Raw genomic sequence first — 18590 nt, 5'->3', positions numbered from 1 at the left:
TGAGGTGTGTTGGTTTTCCCACTTGTGCTCAGAATCAGCACAATAAGAAAAACTGTTTTTCTGTATCCTGTAGAACATTAGTAACTGTGGAGTGCTATGTAACCAACATATTCAACCTTATATGGATATGATGGATATGGAACCTTACCTGTTTTCTTGTTGTGGCCCAACTTGGACAATGGCTCCACAAGAGGAGATAGGGACTGCTTCAGAGAGCCTCTGGTTGCTGTTACTTTGCGACGATACTTTGCCAACCACTCAAACCTGGGTGCTGCAGCTGGGTATTGTTGGCAGACATCTGAAAAAAGAAAGAAATTAACATTACCACTAATTACAGAATCCCTTTTTTGCCCATGTCCCGTTCGGGGCTCCATAAAATATTGATCAAGTGGGGAAAATGGTCGCATGAACAAAACACGGCTGATTTCTAGAAGCAGCAAAGAAATACAGTTGGACTGCCATGGCCATACAGCTGAGAAGCTTTATGATACTCTATGTTGGTCAAACATTTGAATACATCTAAAAGATAAAGGGAAACATTGGTCTGTAAATATTCAAAGTGCAAACATGGAAATAGAAATGGTCATACAAGGGACTGTTCACAAAACATTGGCATGATAACACTACCAATAATCAACACCACCATCATCAACATCATAAAACCATTTCCCGAATATATTACAAGATGTTGTACAATTACAGCTGTCTAACTTGACATTTCATACAAGACATAATATACTGTACTGAGTTCTGAACAAAGTAGCATGACCTAAAATAAATGGCACTATTTGAATTCTATAAAACTGCACAGTGTCATATTTTCGTTGTCTGATTGACACATCATGCATTTAGATACCCTTTTGCTACAGACAGGAAGACAGACAAACACACACACAAGCAAAAATATCCTTTACCACATCTAGGCCAAGTGTCATAGGTGGCGTCAAAACACATGTATACAATTGTAAAAGCACAAACTACCACCAAGACTTTGCCTGTGTAGTCCCTATACTTACCTTGGTGTTTCAACATGTCATCACAAAATTCACTCTCCATCTCTGCCTGCATTTCACATTCAACGTGTGGGTTCTGAGTGGCCGCACATACTCTCTGTGATTCACAGAAGCTACTCCATTCACTGTCCATTGAATGCTGTTGTGTCCCCACTAAAAATGACACATCCTTCACAAAGCAAGCCGTATTCCTCTTCGCCCACGCAGTGATTTCATTCAAGTCCACGTCTTGACAAAACAATGCCTCATCTTCTCATTCTTGCAAATGAGCCACAACAAGTGTGAGACAGGAAATCTATTCACTATAGACAAGACAAGTCTCCACCTCTTTCATTGGAAATCCACGCTAAGCACGAAGGTACTGTTTTATATTTAACCCAAAAATTATGCAAAACTGGGCTAGATCTATGCTAGATCAGGGAAATAGTCTGTTACACTCAACAGTGTTTTATAATTAGTCAGCAGGCCAAAGCTGCTGTATGGGATCATCCTCAATTGTATGAGGTGGGAAAACACACCTGACAAGCCTGGCCGGTTCTTCTTGGACACCAGTTCTGCCATGATGATTCAGTGATTTACTGCTCAATTGAGAAGGCGACACTCAGAATTCAACTAACAAGAATGCATTCTCCATTCATCAGAAGAGCTTCATACCAAAGCTGAGTGGATATTCTGTATAAAAGCAACTCTAGTGTATGACGTAAACGCGTCCACCAAATGAATAAATGTTATCAAGGAAGCAGAGAGTAACAATGATTCTGAATGAGCATTACTGCTTCCTTGCATCTTCTCCTGGTGCTCTTGGAATGTTCTCAACTGGGATTCCAATGACATAACTGTGCAGACCACCCAATTACTGTAAGCAAATCACTATACTGGCTCTAATTTGTTCAATTATTCTAACAGTCCTGCTTACCTCATTCTCTTTTACTGTGTTTAAATAGTATAGAATGTGTTTACACCATATATCTTATTTCAATCATTTATATCTATTATATTTAATAACGTAATAAATACATTTTGAGGTCAAAAGTGTTTCATTTACAGTATGTGACTTAAGTAAAAATATTTCCTTACATTTGTATTTTACATATCTTCCTTCATAACAGGGTTTTTATGCATTGTTTTATGCATATTAGAAGAAGCCACTGAATGTAAGAAAGTTCATCAAGAAATATCTGCAATTAGAAATATTTCATCCATTATCTTAGCCTCGACACCAGGCCCTTCTCAATTGAGATTGAGAATGGGTCTGGGAAAGGTTCATTGATTTATGACTTACAGCAGTGGCGTAACTAGCAGTGAAATTGAACTTAAATTGGTGCATTAAACTCTTACAAAATCATTTCAGTAGTGTAGCAATCTTTTTTGTTTACTTATATCCAAAGGAATACACTTCCATTCCGGATTGTAGCGATTGATTGTATTTGCGTGCCCGGGTTTTAGGGACATTGGAAATGGACTTCAGTGACCTCTTGGCCAGACGGACAGGCAGAGCAAATCCCAAATTTGCCAAAGGTTCGTATGGGCATTCCAATTCCCAGGGCCCCGGCTACCATTATCCCGCACTGACCATGACCTGGAAAAGCACTGATTTGTGTTGGAGTTATTGGATGCCTCACCGCTCCATGCCTTGTTGACCTCACTGAGGAAGAGGCGTGTGTGCGAACCGAAGGGGAGCCTCAGTTCCAGCTCCTCACTGAGAAAGTTTACTCTCAGCCTGGTGTCAGCACCTGGGGCAGACACACACACACACACACACACAAAAGCTTCTGCATTGGCAACCATTACAAGTACACATGAAAGTAGTCTCCTGTAAAAAGTTTTATTATTCATGATTTGCATTCAAGGCGCACATTCTTCACACAGTATTAGTATGTTTGTTACACATATTTATGGCTCACTCACCAACAACAGCTAGTTCATCTGGTGAAGAAACTGAGGATAAGAAGGCACAGTTAGAGCAAATCTGTCACTGTGGATATTCAAATTAATTACCAAAGTAAACCACAGAATAAAATACTCGTATCATTTGCAAAAGAAGGAAATAGGTTCTGTTTGTCTACCTAATATTTAAGTCCTAAAACTAAGACTAGTAATATTTTTGTTAAATTCCAATGTTTTCTTAATTTTTTTCACCCTCAGGTTTGTATCATTTTTACACTGTCAGAAATTGCTTTTATTAATGTTAAGCTAATATCTGAAGTCTCTGGAACAAATGCACATTGTCACGACTACCTGGCTCACACACATATATTAAGGCTAAAACAAGGTGTGATTGCATTTTTTGGTAATGTTCATAGGACTAAAATGGTATGTGGGGTAACTAGTAGGAACACGAACATCAACGTCGGAATAGCTCAGTTTATAGTCATTTTGTGTATTTAATGTCACTCGTTCTGAACTTTTTTCCCAAATCTAGGGCCTTGTAGATGAGAATGCTGTAGGCCTACAAACTTTTAATGGTTCAGTCATGCTGAGAACATGTTTGTCTTCCACCCTACAAAGTTTGTACTGCCTAAAATACTTTTCATTATATGCTCCCAGATAATATAATTTTCAGGCTGTATCTGCTTCCCAGATAATATAATTTTCAGGCTGTAAAACTGAAATAATTTCAAGGGCTGAAAATAATACGAAGACATGATTTGAACAGAAATATTTTACAGGGTTGGTTTCGGAAGCCATTCTTGATACAGACAAGGTTTGAACAAAATCTGAGACGGTGCAGCGGTGAATACCAAAATATTCTCAAATGCAAAAATAAAACTGTAGAGCGAATAGAATACCTTCAACAACAGCAAAATCATACGAAATAGGAATGATCCCATCCAAACTGACATCATCTCCAGTGATTGCCATTCGGCAATGTGCATACACAAACAGCCTGTGAAACAACGTCACGAACAATATTTTGGAAACTATGTTGTAAAATAACCGACTTGTTACGCATATCGTCATCATTATCATCATCTTTACTTTAATAAACTTACGCATGCTCTTTGGAACGTTCCACTAAACCCAAAAGTCTGCTTTCAGTGGCATTATTAACAAGGATGAAACATTGGACCGCATGGTGCAGACAAGTTAAGGAGAACATTAAAGTATCGTACAATGTATGAACAATGACGTGATAATCAACAAATCATAAATTAACCTGCATTTCATCCGGTGTCAGCACAGACTAGATGGCCCTAGATTTCCACCATGTGGACAGATTTTGAAGTAGATGCTTTTTGTTCTTTGCCTGAGCATGCTCACACGCTATACATTACGTGGGTGGCACTCATTTCTCGAAGTTGAGAGAAAGACGTTTTGAGAACGCAAATGCAATAGAGTCACTATTTCGTACACATTATAGTGACAACAGCTACTTCTGTGACTTGTAGCCTAACTGGATGTGACTTGCCGTGTGTTTCGAATTGCACGATGACAGCTTTCAACTCTCAGGCCTCGCCCCAGGCAATTTCCCCCGCAAGTAGGCTACAACTTATGTTACTGCTGCAGCTATCTTGGGAGGGTTGTTAGTTAAGCAATCAAACATAGCCTAACGTTAGCTCTGTGTAACTAAGATTAAAACATGTGCAACACAACATTAACTGCTAGGTCACTTTAAAGGCTGGCAAGGATACTATAATGCAGTTCTCATCTTCGGCAAGAGTTTCTTGGATTGCTATGGACTGATCCATTCCTGCGCAGCCTGACGACACGAACCGTTAGCTTGCACTGGCTAGTACCGTTGATGTATTAAAACAGCCAAGAGGATATCCCGGTATAGACATCGACAGATTCGTCGTATATTTTGCATCCTCTAGACAAATCGAGTTTAGTCTTCTGAATCGCTGTCCTTTAATCCGTCACTGTCTTCTCCTCCAGATGTGCTTCGCCTTCATCTGCCAGACTTTTAGACTTCCGAATTGCCACGCACTGATTAGGGTGACGTCAGATATTGGACTTGGAAGTGGTTCCCCTCCCAACTCTTTCTCTGGCAATATGCCATATTTAGGCCTACGTAGTCATTATACATAATGAGACACTGTATAACAATGCTTTGGATTAAACACACACGTTTATTTGATTTCAAAATAATAGTTTCTAAACATTGCCACATGTAATGGTGATATGTATTAAAATTCTGCACGTTGGACATGGAAAGATGTTGATATAAGTTATCTCTGGAGACTGTTCTGTTTGCTGTAAGTCTTAATAATCATAACAATAATTAAAAGAAAAAAATGATTCCATACTTAGGCTACTGTGTAAAGATCTTACATTTCAACAAGAATAATAAATCTTTGATTGTTATTTATATGCATAAAGTGCAAAAACATTTCCTTTTTGGCAGCAATCTTACTCTATGAATAAAGCTATATATACACTGTCACATAACAGGGGTGTAAACAACATAGTACGGCCAAATAATCCAAATAATATCTATTCTAATATCTTTGGGTCTGCATTGTTAGTTTGTTAAATTACTACCAAAACATGAGCATTAAAAAGACACTTTGACACGGGCCTGTCATATTACAGTATTGGGGGTGGGGTGGGGGGGTGGGGGTACATGGTCGATGTGCCTAAGATGAATGTTTCTAAGACCTTGACTAATGAGGTTGGAATGCCAATATAATCTACATAATCTACATTGAGAAAAAGAAAAAGAGAAAGACAAACGCAGACAAACACATGCTCTCACATATATGGGCATATAAATAGGATCATATCCACTCCCAAAACAGATAATCTATGTGCACAATATATGCACGGTCAAAATACACACACACATACACACACACACACACACACACACACACACACACACACACACACACACACACACACACACACAACAGAAGATGTTACAGCTGATCACCCATGACTAGCCAGGCCATCATGGTGGTGACCAGCAATATTAAGGGAGAGAATATGGCTCTGTTGGCATCTGAGGGCATGACCATTGTGCCATCGAGCTTAAGGCAATCACCCATGGCCGATGCTTCACAGCACTCCTGGTGGCAAGACTGTGCCGAGCTCGTACAGGCAGTCTCTTTGGTGCAGTTATTGGTGCATCCAGCCATCCATTTGATTGCTGATCCCTCCGTTTTCTTCTTTAACTGTGCACAGCAAAATCAATAGTGCTTATTAACTCTTTAAGAGTTGATTTCAACACTACTCAGAGTTTACATGGTGTCATTCATTTTTGCTTTAAAACTGGCAATAATTGCAATGCTTGTTACTCTATTCAGACAAAGGGGGGTAATTGAACACAATAACATCATATTTAAAAAAAAAAAAATACATTTTAAATTTTACACTTCTACATTTTACTGTGGTGAAAAAATTATCAAAGAAGCACTGTGTACAATTCACCACACATAGCCGAGTCAGTCAATTAATCTGCAAACACATAATTGGATCTATGCAGATGAATTTACCTCACAGTAATTGTCTTGTCCGTAACACCAATTCTTCGGTGCCTCAGTATTCTTGTAGCAGTCTGCCCCGGTACAGATAAGCTCTTTACACTTCTTCCCCTGTTGACAGACAGAAGGCATGATGAAATAAGTTCACTGATTTTACTTCAGCTTTCATATTTACAAGACCGATTCATTTTACACATGCCTATGTATTGATACATTTGTAGAAAACATGTTAAAATATATAGTAGATAATATTTACAATACTGTGTATGGGCTATAAATGACAATATCACTTGTTTTTTGTGCCCTTGTTATACTTGTTTATCATACATTGTTTGGCTGGGGGGTCACAGGTTTGCTTGTTGGTTGCATAGTCATAGCGGGTTTCGTTGTTGGGGCAACTAGGAGGGGAAGAAAGGCAGACAAATTGACTAAACAATGATATTATTAAGTCTCCAAATCTGGTGTTAGGATCACGCTAGCCATAGGATCACTAATGTATGGATCAGACTTTGTATCAGCTATTATAAGATAAACTTAGATAAACATGGTAGACTATGCAATAATACTTGCTATGAGTAGACTAAAAGCAATGTAAGGAGCTTTGGATTGATATACTAGAAAAGGGAGAGAGTATCCAAAACTATTATGTACTAAACCTGTAGCTTGACAGCACCGTCATAGTTCCAGACTTGTTGGCACTCCACCACACACACACACACATGCACAAGATGCACTATGGTCGGCACCCCCCACACAGGGGTCAATCTAATCTGGTTGATGCTTTATACAATGATGGACAGATGAGCAACAGTAACATAGTCATCCACATTACCAAAGTGTGTTTCAGTTGATTTTGTTTACAACAACAAGGCTGCTGCTAAGCGAGTTGTTCAGATTTCACTCTTATACAAGATGTTGGCAGCGCAATAACTTTAAAAGATACTATGCTATGTTTTTGCTGTTCTCTCTACAGGATTCACATTTGTTGTTGCTCTGATTGGTTAGGTCGATGCAATTGCATGCAGAAGCAGTTGAAACATGCCCCATAATCAAATCCAAATGTGTGTTTCTAGACTCAAATTCTGATAAGTTTGCTGGATTGGTAGCATCACGGATTGCACCTTTAAGCCTGGCTCTCTTGGATAGTTGTAGATAGAAGATACAGTGGTGTAGTCTAGTTAGCTGTAGTGGATATACTGTAATGTAGTAGTTAGCTGTAGTGGATGATCAACCCCAAATGTTAATACGTATCCTTGTCTATTTTAAGTGGGTATACTGAGATGGTGACGCTTTTTAAGTGGGTATACTGCGTATTCCCGCGTATCACGTAGACCAGTGGTTCTTAACTGGTCTGGCTTTGGGACCCACAATTTCCCATGTTCATTTAGTCGCGACCCATATTTTTGTTTTAGTGTTCAAGCCAACAGATAAGGTGAGCTACATGGTAAGACACGCAAAGTGCCTGTAGGCCTACTTGTTTAGAACATGCTGATGTTTGGCATTACATTTGTGAAGTCTTCAGGATATTAAGATAGTACTGTAGATCTGACAAAGTAGCACTTAAAATGGGTGATTATTTATTTTATTTTTAACCCACAAGCTCCACGACCCACCCAGAATGGTTCCGCGACCCACTTTTGGGTCCCGACCCACCAGTTAACCCTTAAAGGTGTAGGTTTTTGAACATTCTAAGTTCCGCAACAATTGAAGGTTCTAAAATTCTATGTTGAATTCAATGAACCCAGATATTCTTTAGAATGTTAATTTCCCAACATTCCCGTCACACCGGTGTGACGGTACTTCTTGAAACACTGACGTAGACTACACCACTGGGTAAATACCTGTGCTTCCTGTGGTGCGCTCCATGTCCTGGAGTGTGGTGTTGAGGCAGTCCGTCATGTTGCAGCACTCCTTCACACAGCTGATCTGGGAGTCGTTTGCACAGCCGGTGGAGTCAAGGTCACAGGAGTCTACACATCCCACTGAGTACATCGACTCATTCGATTTCCGTAACTGTAAACAAAACAACAACAACAAAACAGAAATTAAACAATGACCACTCTGAGGAAGACTAAGACAAGCAAATATTTTCAGCACTGAACTACAGTACTAATGAAAACAAAACTGAAGGATATACATTAAGGTTATAGGGAGGGTATACATTTCATTCTAATAATTTAAAACAAGGTTTCCATCATTTCATTGCCAGTCACCTCACAGTAGTTGTAATTGGAAGGGCAAGGGCTGGAGCTCATATTCATAAACATCGAGTAACAGTTGGAATCACAGCTGAAGGAACGGCAGGAGATCTGTGAGGGTGAAGAAGGTTTGAACATTTAGCGTATACTCTCCTCTGGGGAAGGGCATATTTTGAGCTCACTCTGAGGGTAGTGCATGGCATGATATCTTTTACTATACCCACTTATAAGCTTATTACACATTGCTGAAGACAACTGAATGTGAATATCTTTTTTTTCTAATATTCCTACCCAAATCAAATCAGAGGGGCTAAACCTGCTGGCGGGCCTGACTGGCCCCCAGGCCCCCAGGTTTTAAACCCCTGCCAAAGAGGATGGAACGGAACGCTTCAGTTACATCCCGGGTGTAGCCTCCCGATTGGGATAAAGTGCCTTATGACAGCAACATAAGGTTCAGAATTCACCCTGCCCTCACCGTGCTGTTGGAACTCCATTCCATGGTGCTGTTGTCAGGGCCGCTGGTTGAATCTGGATATGTACACAGAAATGTATTCATGCAGCACTGTCACACACACATACAGTTTATAAAACAATAACTGTTTCTCTGTCCCAGCCACCAAGTAAAACAGTAAGCCACCAAGTAAAACAATATGCTTTATGTATGTCTTCTCTACATTTGCTATACCCATAATAGTGCACTCAGTCTTACTCATTGAGGTGTTGTCTGTGGTCATGGTAGAGGCAATACTTGTAGAAGCCATGTAAGTTGATGCAGACATTGCTGCAGAACTTGTAACAGAAGCTCCAGTTGTGACGGCTGTCGTTGCTGAGGCCATGGGCGTGGTGGACAATGATGTTGAGGCAGAAGAGGCAGATCCTGAGGAAGAGCTAGATGCCATTGTAGATGTCATTACATTTGTTGTTATTGTTGTTGAATCAGTCATCATGGAGACAGAAGATGTTTCCATGGTCATGGTAGGTGAGTTTGAACTGGTTGCCGCAGTGGTTACCTCACTTGACGCAAATGAGGGAAGCCACACTTGGCATATTAAGAAGACCAGTACACCTGTTTGAAAAAACAAGGAGAGAGATAACTATCTGTGACATCCATTTGTTTATCGTGATTCAGGATGTACTTGTGTCTCACAGTAACAGCACGGCCATAAAAAAACCCACAGAATTCGAAACAGCATGCAGTGAAATACAAATGAAATTAAATGAAAGTGATGCAATAACTGAACAGATGCTATTCTTGAGGTAGATAGATAGATAGATAGATAGATAGATAGATAGATAGATAGATACTTTATTGATCCCCAAGGGGAAATTCAGGAAATTCAAGGTGTATCCAAAGTTTTGTTTTTGGCCAGCAACTGAAATAACGTTGGGATAGGTACAATTCAAATATGCTCATCTAAACCTCCTGAGAAATATGTTTTTTCTGTTTGATCTTTAAGAGTAGCCTAACTCATTACACTAGTTTATCAGAATGTGTATTCCAACCGGTCATTAACAGATGTCTGTCAAGAACACAAAATATCAATTTCATGACACATATGCCTGATATTTACATGACACCTGGCATACCAAAATCCATTGAAGATGAGGAACTAATTAGCCTCTCAAATAGGCCTACATTTTCATCTTACCTTTAGAATACTGTACTGATGACATCTTTAGTTTTGCTCTGTAGAATCAGTCCTTTAAATGGCAACTGTGTAAAATTACATGAAATTAAAAAAATAAATAAGATGCAGATTTGTTTCGTCCACATCTACTTTTGGCTTGATCAATCCAAATCTAGAATAATTCCACTGATAGGGTGTTTCCATTATAATTCCACTGATTACTGTTGCTATAATGATATGTCATTTTATGCTTCATCCAGTGCCTACAATTCATGGAATCTGCAGTGGCTATGCGCAGATAAGTTGTGGAGCACAAACTGTTTAATGAAGTTAACTGAGGTTGCATAACAGCCATGACCGTTCGTGCACTCCCACCTGTGCCTCTCTTTGATCTACATGAGGCATGTCATCGGAGGATTGCTGCGCCAACAGCCTGTAATTGTTCCAGTGAAACTGATCCCATGTTCTCAAAGCAGTGGCCGCAGCTGCAGGTCACCCAGGGAAGTTAGGGCAACGTTGCAGCGGACCGTTTCCTTCTGGCCCACACTTGTGAATATACGATGGTACAAGGCAGCAATAGTCAACCAGTTAAGTTTGACCACCGAAAACGAATGGTTCCATGTTGTGGTGATCGACGGCAGCCTCACGTTTCCTGAGTGATCGCCACTGTCACGCACGGCCGATCTACTGTTCGCACTGTCTTACGGTAAACCCATGCGCCCACACGCTAAGAACAATTAACACTTGTTTGCTTGTCTTGTATCCCTAGGGCATCAACGCTCCTTGTTACTTCTCACTCCCTTGAGAAAGGCTAACCCTACGCTGGTAACCACCATAGGAACTGCGTGGCGCAAGCCGCAAGGCATTATAAACATAAGACATAACAGTGCAGGCAGCACAGGCTACCTTTTTGTTTCTGGGAAACACCTTTGCACCAGCTACATATTAATTTCTGATGCAGACTGACACTAATTTAAAACCTAGGATTTCCTGTGAAGCTGTTAAATGCGAAACGATTTGTCCACTTCTGCCATTATAGGCCTAATTGTTTTGGGTCATTCCACGTCAATTCAACCAGGGCCCACGCACGCACTTAGGTCTCAAAAAATTCTGAATTACCAGGTGTACCTATGTTACCCATGAGACACACTGTAAAATTACTCTTATGTAAGATCAATACTTTCCAAGATACAGCCAGTTTCACAGGGGGAGGGGGGTGTCGATTTTGTTCGGCCTCTTTTTTTCACAAGCCCACAGCGCAAGAACTAAGCCATGTAGGAGGCTAAAATTTTGCATGCTGGTACATAAATAGGAATAGTATGTAGCAAAATCGTCACATTTGGTCTGGATAATCCTGCATGGTCATAGCTGTCCCTCAAAGTTGATACGAATTTTATTGGAGTTTTTGGCTGGGCTCTGTTTAAGCCTTCAGAAGACATATTTGTACTCAACATAGGCTCTTGATTTATTTTCCCTGAGATAAGTAGAAACACTCTCACAAAAAACAATGAACAGAAAATAAATTCCTTCAGGGTCTGAACAGCAGACCTTACAAGTCTAAAAAATCATTTTGGTTCTCATTTTCAGAGCACCTAAACACCTTGTGGGAATATACAAAGATTTTTAAAATATTTTTTTCTTTATTCTCCATGATCTTTTCTTTTTAAAAACACCAATTTGACTTGTCTTATGCAAATCTTTCTTTTTCACTTTCCACCCTGAACATGGGCAAAATGCACCATTGACATCAATATGTTTTGTATAGAGCTACCACAGGTTACTCTATGCAACCACAGGTGGCAGTGTGGTGACTCTATATAAAACACATTGATGTCAATGGGGCATTTTGCCCATGTTCAGGGTGGAAAATAAAAAAGAAAGATTTGCATAATAATAAAATAAAATTTGTATCAACTTTGAGGGACAGCTATGACCATGCAGGATTATCCAGACCAAATGTGACGATTTTGCTACATACTATTCCTATTTATGTACCAGCATGCAACATTTGAGCCTCCTACATGGTTTAGTTCTTGCGCTGTGGGCTTGTGAACTTTGACAAAAAAAAAGAGGCCGAACAAAATTGACACCCCCTCCCCCTGTAAAACTGGCTGTATCTTGGAAAGTATTGATCTTACATAAGAGTAATTTTACAGTGTGTTTCCTGGGTAACATAGGTACACCTGGTAATTTTTTCAGAATTCTTTGAGACCTAAGTCTGTGGGCCCTGGTTGAACTGACGTGGAATGACCCTTTTGCAATAAGCAGGTGTCCTGTACACTTTCCATTGTGCCACATCGCTTTGGCCGCTAATAACAATAAACAATTGCTGCACTAATTCAAGATAACTGAACCATAGGCTACTAGTTGGGGAGACATTAGGCATATTCTTTCAAAAAGTGTTCTGAAGCCATCAGCATTAAATAGGTAGGCCTACATTTTGTTTTTGTTCATTGTACAAACTGCACAGCAGTGGAACTGAGTTATTGTGAGAAAAAAAAAATATGTTAATGTAGGCCTAACAACAATTTTCAAGGAAAAGTGACAAAGTAGCTGACATGTAATATTTTGAATGCAGACAAAATTATACTTGTCTGACCATACAATCTGACTAAGTCTGCTGTATCACTGCTGTATGCAACCATGACAACCTAATACATATCTACGTCTTTGAGATATATTCTGAACAAAATAGTTCATCGCATTGTACTAAACAACATCAATAGTCTGTATGCCTATTAAAAAATCATGTAAGTGATACTCACTGTTTAAAGGTTGGTAGAGCAAGCTTGTCAGATTTGAGTACCTCAGCGCTAGATTATGTCTCGACTGTTCCTGCTCTCTCCCTCCCTCCCTCTCTCTCCCACTCACTCTCTCTCACTGTTTTTTCCCCCTCTCTCTCTCTGGATGTCTTTTCTCCCTCGCCCTGGTGACATCACGGCAGAGGTTGTCTAATTAGTGGAAACCATCACCCACTTGGCCTTCCAGCCACTGGTGGAACCTTTGAGGAGGGACCTCAGTCCTGCAAAAAAAAGTGTGTGGGTGTACCACAATAGAGAGGATCAATTTACAAACTTGGATCAGGTTATTTCTGGGTCATCTATTTGTTTTCTTTCCCTCACTGATACATATTATTTTCAAAATTATATTCAGAACTCTAATCTAATCCATAGGCCTACTTGTAGGCATGGCTCCCAGATCATTAGCCATGCAGTCTTATTCTTATATCTATGGCAGACAAAAATGTGTGTTGAAATGTCTTCAGATAGTCAGAACACATTCTGAAAGAGTTACCTGATTTGTAGGTTCAGTTTAACAGTAATGTAATCATTTGTAATCTATTGATAAGAGTGGTTTTTCTGTCTTTGATTTAGACTGAGCAGTTAACAGATGGGCAAGACTGGGATGAGAGGTTGAAGTATCAGCTGTGACTGAAATCAAGTGTCACTGGGAACCCTCCTTTAGTTCACTAACAGGTCAGTCTCTTTTCCTGTTCCAGTCACCTCCTTTCGACAGTAATAGTGAAGAAAAACAATTAACAACTGCTAGTCCTCCAAGTATTTAGGCAAACTAAGTGATGGGGAAGGATAGGCTTCAATATTGAAAGAAAGAATTCAGGAGCCTGACCTGAATTCCCGAATTAGCGAAAGAAACAAAGATACAAATCAGTCATCATCTAACAAAAGAATGGGAAAACGCAAACCGCTATTGCAGCACTCCAGCAAATAGGTAACTGAACCCAAAATAGAGCAAAACCCTGCGTTCATGTTACTTCCTAACCTGTTCCTGAACTATCTTTATTTTTGTTCACGCCATAGCATTTAATAAAAGCTGCCATCGTAACATGTCACTTTAAATGTTGTACACCGTGACATTAAGACATTCTGATTGGCTATCGTGGGCTGTTGGAGGGGTTTGTAAGGGCTCCCGTCCATGGTTTGTGCACCAAATGAAATGAAAAACCTCTACTTTTCGACTGATGTGAAAAGGCCTCCCCGCACAACAATTGCCCCTTTGTGTGAGTGAGGAACAGGGAATGCAGGCATACCTGGTCGAGACACAAAAGAGACGGGGGCCACTCAGGTGACAGCAGAAATCCCGCTCTTTCTCATGACTCACCCCTCTGTTTCTGAGAAAGACTTTCAACCGTCTACTTTTAGTAGCCTTTAGTACTTATTTTTGAGTGGCACGGATCTCTTCAATGCTGTGGTCACATAATGATTTTCACACCTCAGTCACACTCATACATAATATTTGCTGATGCATTACTAGCCCTGGTAGATGAATGCATCACTTTAGCCAAGAGAAATAAGGTGTCAGTCTGACAGAGTTTATGTCGTATTATGGCTCAACCTCCTGCAGGTTTGCATAATCACTTAGGAACATCACTTGTCTGTACATATAGTAACACTCTGAAAGTTGCATAATCAAATTCACTTCCTGGAATAAAATAGAATATTTCAGTGGTCCTTTAAGGGAGATCCAGTGTCTTTTGTCATTGTTTAACATGATTACATTATCAAGGGAGCAATAGCGCTTTATACTTACAAGGATATATTTTTAGGGGGAAATTAGTCTTGATGCTTTCACAATTTGTAAATAATAATTATTATTTAAATTGATGTTATAGTCCAAAAGTAAAAAAACTCATGCCACTTGCTATGTTGTATAGACCCTTTCGATCTTCAATTTTCAGTTGAAATGTTCAAAACCAACACAGATACTTTGAAATGGAAAGGAATCAGACTTTAGCATAATGTTCTACAAAATGTCGATGAAATGGCTTTGGAACACATGTTTGTTTATGCAGGTTTATGAGAGGGTTTATATGTTTAAGGGCGGCATATGCCACGTTCCCGTCATATCAGGTTTTGCTCCAGGAAATTTACTTAATAGTGACTTCATGAAGTCTACCATGGCATTGTGCTGACTGATTTCAATGTTGTTGCCCAATGCAAATTAAAGAAACTAGATGTACCGCAGAGTGGTACAAAATATGACCGCCGCCCAGTCCAGCACATTTTTTCCACAAAAATAAATCACGCTGAAAGGCCTATATGATTCTAACTGTCTCACTAAATTGCATTAGCCACACTCAATTCTCACTGGTATCTGCTAGACAGCAAGTACCAAAACATGATTAGTTCATAGATTTCACATGTAAAATTATTTTTATACAACCCCACACCCATCTTGCCTGTTCATAATTCTTGAAAAAGAAGAAATTCTTGAATTGTGTGCATGTGTGCGTGTACATGCCCAAATTTTCCGTCAATGAGTCCCGGGACACTGAAAGACCGGGGTACACGAAACTTGGTGGGCATGTAACCCCACATGGATAGCATGGAACCATCGTTTTTCGTTTTGATCTGTAGCCCCCCCGCTGGACTGGACCCCCCGAAAGGAGGGTAGGGCAGACACAGTTTTCTGTGAATATCTCGAAAACCGTAGGGTTTAGGAGGACCATTTTTTTTTTGGTATGTTGATCTCAAGAGGCCATGTCAACCCATTCAATAACCACTCATTTCATGTATAGCGCCACCTAGTTAAACACAAAAAAGTAAAAATCAGGTGTTGTAATCGCAGGTATCTGTGACCTAACATAGTCAAAACTGCACAAAATTGGAAGTGTAGGATCATTATGACACCCTCTGAATGGACGCCAAGTTTCGTGGAATTCCATTCATGGGGGGCCACACAATAAATTAATTTATGTTACTATACACCAACTGGCCTGTAGGTGGCCGGAGACAGTTTTCTGTGAATATCTCGAGAACCGTAGGGCCTAGGAGGTCCACCTTTTTTATGTATGTTGGTCTTAAGGGGGCATGTCAACCCATCCCATTACCACTTATTTCATGTATAGCGCCACCTAGTTAAAAATTAAAAAGCAAAAAATTAGGTGTTTTCATCACAATATCTCTGGCTGACAAGGTCAAAACTGCACGAAATGAAAAGTGTAGGATCATTATCACACCCTCCGAATGCATGCCAAGTTTTGTGTACTTTCGTTCATGGGGGGCCTTACAATAAAATAATTGATGTGTACATTTAGTGACGTACACCAACAAGGATTCCCGGGACACTGAAAGACCGGGGTACACAAAACTTGGTGGGCATGTACCCCCACATGGATAACATGGAACCGTCATTTTTTGTTTTGATCTGTAGCCCCCCCCGCTGGACTGGACCCCCCAAAAGGAGGGTAGGGCAGACACAGTTCTCTGTGAATATCTTGAGAACTATAGGGCCTAGGATGACCATTTTTTTCCGTATGTTTGCCTCCAGGGGTCATGTTAACCCATTTCATGTGCACACATGTGCACAAACAGATACACACACACACACACATACATTCACAGTAATCATACGTATGACACATACTCACACAGTAGACATATACGCTTGCATGCACAGGCACATACGCAGGCACACACACAAGCACGCACACACACACACACACACACACACACACACACACACACACACACACACACACACACACACACTCACACACACACACACACATAACATAAACATAACACAAACAATCAAGAATTTCTCAGAATTATGAATTGGCAAGATGGAGGTGGGGTTGTATAAAATGAATTTTACATGTGAAATCTATGAACTAATAATGTTTTGGTACTTGTTGTCTAGCAGATACCAGTGAGAATTGAGTGTGGATAATGCAATTTAGTGAGACAGTTAGAATCATATAGGCCTTTCAGCGTGATTTCTTTTTGTGGAAAAAATGTGCTGGACTGGGCGACGGTCATATTTTGTACTGCTCTGCGGTACATCTAGTTTATAAGGTGTTTTATTCAATGGAAATTTGGGTGGACAGTATACAAAAAAATAGATGAAAAGAGAGGGTAGATGGACTGAGAGAAAGAGAGAGAGAGAGAGAGAGAGATCAATGAAATGATATAGTAGTTGATATTTCCCACAACCTGATAGCAAGCAAGATTACAAAACATTGTTCCTCATGTATGTCTGAATATTGTTTATCACATTGAGCTCATTTGACAGATAATATACTGGTGGGATATTATCCCTATGGTTTATCACATTTAGCTATCTTTGACAGATAATATACTGGTGGGATATTATCCTATATGGTTTATCACATTTAGCTATATTTGACAGATAATATACTGGTGTGATATTGTCCCTATGGTTTGGTGATCATTGCTATCACAAGTCATGCAATTGCTTCTTATTTAGTTGCTGCTAAGCATATCAAATATAGTTTTGTGTTAATTTAAAACATTTATACAACTTTGTCATAAGATCTCCTTATGTAATCATGATCTACCTGACCATGTACATGTTTTGTTCAAGTCTCTTGCCAAAAGTCTTTAGGCAGTCATTTTTTTGTTGTGTATTGATACCACATAACCCTCATTTTGCCATGATCATGGTTTGAAAAAGCCTTTTCATGGGTGGAATGAAAACAGCAGAGCATAGGCAACTGGATATGTTTAAATAGAACATCACATGCACAGAAACTCATAATTGGCCAGGATTTCATTGTGATGTCTGAATGGGTTTGTTGGTGCAGCTAATGTGCGTTCACATCAAAAGGTAGATTGTGTACTGTATGGAGTTGCATAAATCCAGGGACAGACTTAAAATGATGGGACTGACTTTTAGTGTAACTTATATTGAAGAGGGTAGGTGCCTGTTTGCATATATCTAAATAAGCCCCATCAACCACACACACACACACACACACAAAGAGAGAGAGATAGATATATAGATAGAGAGAGAGAGAGAGAGAGAGAGAGAGAGAGCGAGAGAGAAAGAATAGGAACAGGTGCAGTCCAATGACCTTAATGCAGCAGATGAACAGTCCTCTGGCTATTTTTTTTTTTCCCGACACAATGAAGGTATATGGAAAATATCTATCATTAAAATTGATGGATTGACTTGCAGGTTGACATAACAATACGAGCCATGTGTCATTGGAGATACGGTCTGTTCATCTGTTATATATTACATATTAATAGTTATAGTCCATGCTATATATTTATCAGAGGCTATCAATGGCTATGGCTATGACCCACAAACTACTTGGGATCATGTTGTAACCTTAATAGACTCTGAGATATGTGAAATCTTGCCACTGTGTTTCTGGAGTGGTAGCTGCAGACTTCAAAAGCAAAGTATTTGCAGACTTCAAAAGCAAAGTAGTTTCTATAAGGAGGCTAACATAGGTAATACGTTTGATAGTACACCCAAAAACAGCCCCCTAAAAAAGATTCTTTAGCACTATTACTCAATCTGAGTTTAGCAAAATTATAACTCATAATATATATACAACTC

General features: G+C 39.7%; 2 protein-coding genes across 3 annotated transcripts in view; both read right to left on the bottom strand.

The window, feature by feature from the left end:
- Positions 1 to 4901, bottom strand: part of inpp5b (inositol polyphosphate-5-phosphatase B) — a 31404-nt gene extending 26503 nt beyond the window's left edge. The window contains exons 1-6 of one of the 2 annotated variants that reach the window (XM_076280496.1): positions 4646 to 4901; positions 4007 to 4086; positions 3803 to 3900; positions 2922 to 2951; positions 2636 to 2746; positions 149 to 298 (exon numbers count right to left, since the gene is read on the bottom strand). In XM_076280496.1, coding sequence (XP_076136611.1) covers positions 149 to 298; positions 2636 to 2746; positions 2922 to 2951; positions 3803 to 3900; positions 4007 to 4086; positions 4646 to 4702 — 526 coding nt within the window. In that variant the 5' untranslated portion in view covers positions 4703 to 4901. Of the gene's footprint in view, positions 1 to 148; positions 299 to 1016; positions 1646 to 2635; positions 2747 to 2921; positions 2952 to 3802; positions 3901 to 4006; positions 4087 to 4645 lie in introns of those variants that run through there. The other variant, XM_076280497.1, reaches the window with a different exon arrangement.
- A 190-nt stretch (positions 4902 to 5091) lies between these two features.
- On the bottom strand, positions 5092 to 13116 carry LOC143118413 (uncharacterized). Its single transcript, XM_076279470.1, has 9 exons — positions 13028 to 13116; positions 10284 to 10348; positions 9344 to 9700; positions 9110 to 9162; positions 8650 to 8745; positions 8278 to 8449; positions 6764 to 6834; positions 6449 to 6547; positions 5092 to 6127 (listed from the first exon to the last, which is right to left on the bottom strand). Exons 2-9 carry the CDS (start codon positions 10306 to 10308, stop codon positions 5873 to 5875), a joined length of 1128 nt encoding a protein of 375 aa, XP_076135585.1. The 5' UTR covers positions 10309 to 10348; positions 13028 to 13116; the 3' UTR covers positions 5092 to 5872.
- Between the last annotated feature and the right edge of the window lie 5474 nt (positions 13117 to 18590).

This window comes from Alosa pseudoharengus, unplaced genomic scaffold (assembly GCF_046254945.1).
Source record: "Alosa pseudoharengus isolate Yale_2024_CS ecotype anadromous, Long Island Sound unplaced genomic scaffold, YU_APseudo_1.1 YU_APseudo_1.1_scf_12, whole genome shotgun sequence".
Taxonomy (NCBI): Eukaryota; Metazoa; Chordata; class Actinopteri; order Clupeiformes; family Clupeidae; genus Alosa; species Alosa pseudoharengus.
The sequence above is the reverse complement of the archived record's forward strand: the minus strand, read 5'-3'. Positions and strand labels throughout refer to the sequence as shown.

Excerpts from the sequence above, each read along its gene's own strand:
- LOC143118413 (XM_076279470.1), bottom strand. The coding sequence starts at position 10,308 with ATGTCATCAGTACAGTATTCTAAAG. Across the intron at positions 9,163-9,343 it reads CACAGACAACACCTCAATGA|ATTCAACCAGCGGCCCTGAC; the intron begins GTAAGACTGAGT and ends GTACATATCCAG. Across the intron at positions 6,548-6,763 it reads TGACCCCCCAGCCAAACAAT|GGGAAGAAGTGTAAAGAGCT; the intron begins GTATGATAAACA and ends GTCTGTCAACAG.